At 40.6% G+C, this 5918-nt stretch overlaps 2 protein-coding genes across 2 annotated transcripts; one reads left to right on the plus strand and one right to left on the minus strand.

The window, feature by feature from the left end:
- Window positions 1-2578: 2578 nt before the first annotated feature.
- On the minus strand, window positions 2579-2833 carry LOC108795258 (metallothionein-like). Its single transcript, XM_018566469.1, has one exon. It carries the CDS (start codon window positions 2797-2799, stop codon window positions 2611-2613), a length of 189 nt encoding a protein of 62 aa, XP_018421971.1. The 5' UTR covers window positions 2800-2833; the 3' UTR covers window positions 2579-2610.
- Window positions 2834-4533: 1700 nt separating this feature from the next.
- On the plus strand, window positions 4534-5481 carry LOC108795248 (olfactory receptor 5A1-like). Its single transcript, XM_018566459.1, has one exon. It carries the CDS (start codon window positions 4534-4536, stop codon window positions 5479-5481), a length of 948 nt encoding a protein of 315 aa, XP_018421961.1.
- The last annotated feature ends 437 nt before the right edge of the window (window positions 5482-5918 follow it).

Raw genomic sequence — 5918 nt, forward strand, 5'->3', positions numbered from 1 at the left:
TAGCATGGGATCAGGGCAGCCATCAGGGGGGTACGGCAGATACTCATGTAAGGTGCCCGGGCGGCCTGAGGGCCCGCCCGGGTCCCTGACATGACTATCGGCCAACGTTGAAGGGCGAGGAGGCAGAGGCCTGGCCCTAGCAGCGCAGGGCCCCAGCATTGCAGCTCCAGTGGCTTTGAGACAAGCTAGGGCCCCATCAGCGACGCTGCTCGTCTGATGTCGGACTGGCCGGAAGTGACGTCACTTCTGGCCGGTCCGGCGGCAGACGAGGCCATGTGTGCAGGTAAGAGGAGCTAGGAAGGAAAGGAGGGAGGGATGCAGCCCTGACCAGCCCACCTGAGACCCCTTCAGAGCCCACCCTAGACAGTCTCAGATGGGCTGTGCAGCATCTATGGTGGGCTCTGCAGGGTCACTCTCAGGTGCGTCCTGTGTCCAGCTCGTCACTAAGCCCTGCGTCCAGCGCGTCACTAAGCCCTGTGTCGGCGTGGGGGGGGGGCCCGGCCTAAAGCCATGTAAGGGGCCCTAAAATTTCTGATGGCTGCCCTGCATGGGATAGATGTGTCCCATTGGATTTTATTGCTGTCTGTGACCCCATTGAGAAGGTTCCCTTTTTCTTTCTATACTGGTGACCACCATCATTAGGACACAAATTAAGTGGAAACTTAAAATTTTACAGTTGTCCCTGGAACAAATGTAGAGGAGAAATCAACCAATGAGAACATATATTCTTATAAATTATTCCCAAGACAGCAGTTAAGGAAAAAGTCTCTCCAGCAGGTACACAGCAATAACACATTTTAACGGTTGGAATTTCAAGATTTTTCTATGAAAAAAAAAAACAAATCAAATTACTTTTATCAACAGTGATAGCTGATACTGTAGTCATTGTGCACCAAGAAATATGTACTTTTCTTAAATAAGACAGGAGCCATTTAAAAATAAAAATTGAAAGCACCTTTCTTAACTCTCAGGTCTATTGGCAAACCATTGTAGCCTTAAAAGAAAAGCACCTTAATTTCTCCTTCCCTTTTGACTACAATTCATTTTGCCACAAATTTACATTTGCAGAGGTTATTGCAAAGTGAAAACCTCTGAATGTTGCTCATCTGTCACCTGAACCGGGAGTGGGGAGAAATCACCCCATTTGAAACATGCACAACTCTTACCCATTTTATCCAAAAATTGTATAAAAGTTTAGACATGTGTTCCATTTTAACAGCCGTAACTTTTACAATAAAATATCAATCAGTTGTCGTCACAGTTGTTGTACATTCTAGGTTCTTTGTTAAGTTTAGCTCTCCTGTATGTATTTTAGTATATAATACCCCAAGGGAAAAATTCACATCTGTACAAGAACAGTAATTGGGGACTAATTGTAACATGTACACAGCCTTTATATATGGTCTCCGAATTCAGTACATGGGAGCCTTTATGAGCTATGTTTATACTGAAGACTATACCAAATAGAGTGGAGACTGGAGTTTACATTGGTTTACTGTTTATTAGACATATTCAAGTTATATGCTAGGATAATCTCAGGTAAGGTATGACATTACAACATTTTGTAAAATGCATGCATCTCCAAATTACATTCTTGCAAATTGACAGTTAAAATAGAATCTCTGAAATAGAATCTCTCACAGTCTGACTGAATCTAAGCCTATTTGGGCAATGGATGGAGCTGGGCAAATGTGGTACCTGGTACCTTCTTTGTACAAGTATATGAATAGGGATTTTCACTTTCCCCATTTGCATTTTGAAATGTACTGCTCTCATAAAAGATAACCATACCTTAGAAAACCACACGTATTAGGAGAATGAACTGAACAGCATATTCCTCATTTTGACTCATTACCCTTCTTTCTGCTAAAACTCTTTTCATTGTGACTGCAGTCACGATGCCCCTGAACAAGTGAAAGGTACAGAGAAGCCACTGTTGGCCTCCTTCTGAAAATGCCAGTGGCCTAGCTGTTATTATGGCTTGACTCCCTTTGATAAGTCACAGGCTAAGAATAAATTTTTAGAAAAATCACAGACAAGTCAGAGGTCCTTCTTAACATGCTTGTTCTGAATCAGTAGCTAAAAATATTGAAGTGGATCAGCATGACAGCCACGAGCATTTCAAAACAAGAATATAGGTGAAATCAGAAGGCACTATGCTCTCTTGATTTTTTTTATATGTACACTTTTATAATTAATGGCAAAATGTTCATAGGTCCTTTCAGTGTGCTCTGTGTGGCCCCAAGTTAAATATTCCCAGTCCTTCCTGCTTAAAACATATGCCAAACATATGGCAGATTTAAAAAAAACATACATCTCTGCAATACACAGACATTTCACTATGTTTTCTTTTTTTAATTGGTCACTCTTTATTATGAAAATACAAAGTTACACATAAGCATTTTTTTAAACACATACTTGCACATGTCTCATCAGTAACACTATATTGATATAACAAGATAAGCAGCGCTAGGAGTTCAATTAGCTGTATATCATACAGGTGGCATATATGGTTATTTGATTCACCTACTAGTGCTGTTAATTTGGTTTAAACAAGTAGCACTATATTGCAGACACTGAACACAGAAGACGATTCAGAAGTCCAGCAGGTTACTTGCAACAACTGCAGGTTTCACATCCCTTTGCACATTCGCATCCCTGGCTGCATTTACTGCAATCCGCTGAACAACAGGAGCAGCAGCTTTTCTTGCAGGACTTGCATTTGCAGTTTTTGCACTGGCAGGAATCACCGCAGGAGGAAGATGCACCTGTAGTGCAGTTGCAATCATGAGGGTGCATGGTTGGCTGTTGCTCTGGATGTTGAGTCTGGATTTTGCTGTATGTTTTCATTTCACTATGTTTTATGTTTTTAAAGACACTGCTACAACAGGAAAATATGTAGATCTGCTAAATATACACTCAGCTCCTAAGTCCTGCTATGGGCTGACAACACACAGCAGATCTGTAGACTATGTAGTGTCACCCCTGCCCAGATTATTTTGCTAAACTACTTAACCACTTGTACATAAGTACAGATATATACAACATGAAGGGTTATTATTCTGTAGTCCAGGATAAGTCCTCCCCAGGACCAATTTAAAATCTGGTACACAGCACTTGTGGAAATGAATGAATCTCCTAAAGTCACTATACAGATGTTTACCAATGGCATGCTTATTTTTTTTTTAAAGCACAAGGTAAGCAGCAGCTACAGCTTTGGATGCATATAATTTGATTTAGAATTAAAGGGAAACTATAGTCTTTTTTATTCTTTTTTTTTTTAAATATTGGAGTAAAAGATATCAACCTAAAGTGTATGTAAACCCAAAAACACAAATGTAATATATTGCAGCTTACCAGATCTTAGATGTGGTGGCTACATTCGTTTTCACTTTTCAGGCTAACAACATTTTCAGCCAGAAACGTATTGTCACTTGTCACTTTCTTTGAGCTTAAAAGAAAGTACAAAGAACCTCGTCTTTACTGTATAAACTACTAGTTCCTTGAATCCACCATGTGATGGAGATCAACAAAGTTTAGGTCCAGCCTGTTGGACAACCATAGTTGCTCCCACACTGGAGGAAAAAGCATAGACATGAAGAAACATGAAGTGAGTTATTTGCAGGATCACCAGGTGAAAATAAAGGGAAAAAACTGAAATTGAAGATGAATGCAGCCACCTCATCTAAAGACTATGAAGCTGCTATTCCTATCATTTCCTGTTGTGTCTCCAGAAGACTAAGTGAAAGGAGAATCTTTCCAACTGGACACAGACAGCAATAGTTACGTTTAATAGAACGCAGATGTGAAGCTGTTCCTAAACCTTATTGGCTTTTGCTTCTGACTGCCAGGTAAACGACCTCACAAAAGCTCAATCCAGCCCTTTAAATCAAGCAACAATGTGTCAGAGAGGGGGGCATCCCAAATAGGGTGTTGCTTGTCACCCTTGTTCATTAAAGATTTAGACTTTTACCCGGAACATGAAGATAAGGACATTTGACTTTACTCTGACCTTCCTGATCTGCATACTTTTTCCAGGTCAATGACTAGGAAAAAGTATCAAAGATCAGTATAACAATCAGCAAATAGCATTTTCAGAAATGAGTCTCTCTCTCTTAGAAGAGGTTTACTTTAACCTAGAAATATCGGTATCACTGAACTATGCTTAGCCCCCAAACCTGTCCATCTCCTGTTTTTATAGCTCAGTTTAACAAGTCCTTTCACCTAAAACTGGTTCCGTAATTGTGTATTGGTTTGTCACCTGTCAGGTTTTTAATAACATGGAAATCCCAGAGAGTAGAAACCCCCAAGACCATACCCTCACCCAGATTCTACCGCAGGGGTCAGGTCACACATCTGACGTATAGTTATATTATATAGTATAAAGGTCCTTCTTTTTGGATTCTCAAGTTCTTGGAAAACTGCCAGATGCGTTATGTCTCGGACTCTACATAAGGAGCCAAATTACTGTTCATTCATAATCATGAATATCATAAAATGTTCACAATATAATTCTATCTCCAGACTTTCTTTATGGAGACGAGAACGTGGAACTACACGGAAGTTGAGGAATTCATTCTCTTGGGGCTGACCAGTCACCCAAAGCTGCAGATTGTTTTATTTGTGGTATTTCTTATCACTTATGTTGTATCCCTTATGGGTAATGTCCTTATTATTTTTATCAGCAGGACAAGCCCCCGTCTCCATACACCAATGTATTTCTTCTTGAGTAACTTATCATTTTTGGACATATGGTACACCTCCAGTATAGTTCCAATAATGCTCAAAAACTTTTTGTCACAGAAGAAAAGTATATCGTTTGAGGGCTGTTTCACACAACTGTTTATACACCTATGTTTAGGAGGCTCTGAGTGCTACCTTCTCTTAGCAATGGCTTACGATCGCTATGTGGCTATTTGCAGCCCTTTACACTATACCACCATTATGCATCCAAGTTTATGCATTAAAATGGCAGGTGGCTGTTGGACTGGGGGTCTTATAAACTCATTAATTCACACATTGGTTGCATTGCGATTGTCATTCTGTGGCCCAAATGTCATTAATCATTTCTTCTGTGAGATTCCATCTGTATTAGAGCTGTCCTGCACAGATGCTTCTCTCAATAAGACCATAATTTTCCTCTGTGCTATTTTGGTAGTTATGGGCCCATTTTTCCTCATTCTCATTACATATGGGTACATTATCTCCAGTATACTTAAGATCAGTACATCAGTGGGCCGGAAGAAGGCTTTTTCCACTTGTGCTTCACACATTATTGTAGTCACTTTATTCTATGGTACAATCATTTTTATGTACATGAGACCAGGAGACACTCATGTGGCCAACCAGGATAAAATGGCCACCTTGTTCTATAGTGTTGTGACTCCAATACTCAACCCTCTCATCTACACATTGAAAAACAAGGATGTTAAAGGAGCATTGCTAGAGATCACAATAAAAGGTTTCCGACTGTTCATATAAGAGAAGTTAGATCTGGCGCTCCTTGCTAGTGATGGGCTGAACACCCCAATGTTCGGTTCTAATTCAAACTTTAGAACATGGAAAAAGTTCGAATTCGAACTCAATGCAAGTCTATGGGGGTAGAACTTTGAAAATCAACTGTCCCTATCTTGAAGCTTATATGCAATTTATTGGCCATAAAAAGTGTATGGGGATTTGGCTACTCCCCTGGGGAACATGTATCAATGCAAACTTTTAAAAAATACAGTTTTTAACCATCTCCCGTCCCCTGAACGATCAGAAATGGCCGGACGGGAGTCTTCTGAATGCGGGTGGGCGTCTTTAGATGTCCTTCGTGCCCACGTCCACATGCCCCCTTGGCACGCAGAATTTTAAACAGCCAGCAATGGCCGTTTACATACAAGCGGTCCAGCGTCTGTAAAGACGCCCAATCGCTT

The sequence above is a fragment of the Nanorana parkeri genome, unplaced genomic scaffold (assembly GCF_000935625.1).
Source record: "Nanorana parkeri isolate BGI_ZX_2015 unplaced genomic scaffold, ASM93562v1 scaffold951, whole genome shotgun sequence".
Lineage (NCBI taxonomy): Eukaryota > Metazoa > Chordata > Amphibia > Anura > Dicroglossidae > Nanorana > Nanorana parkeri.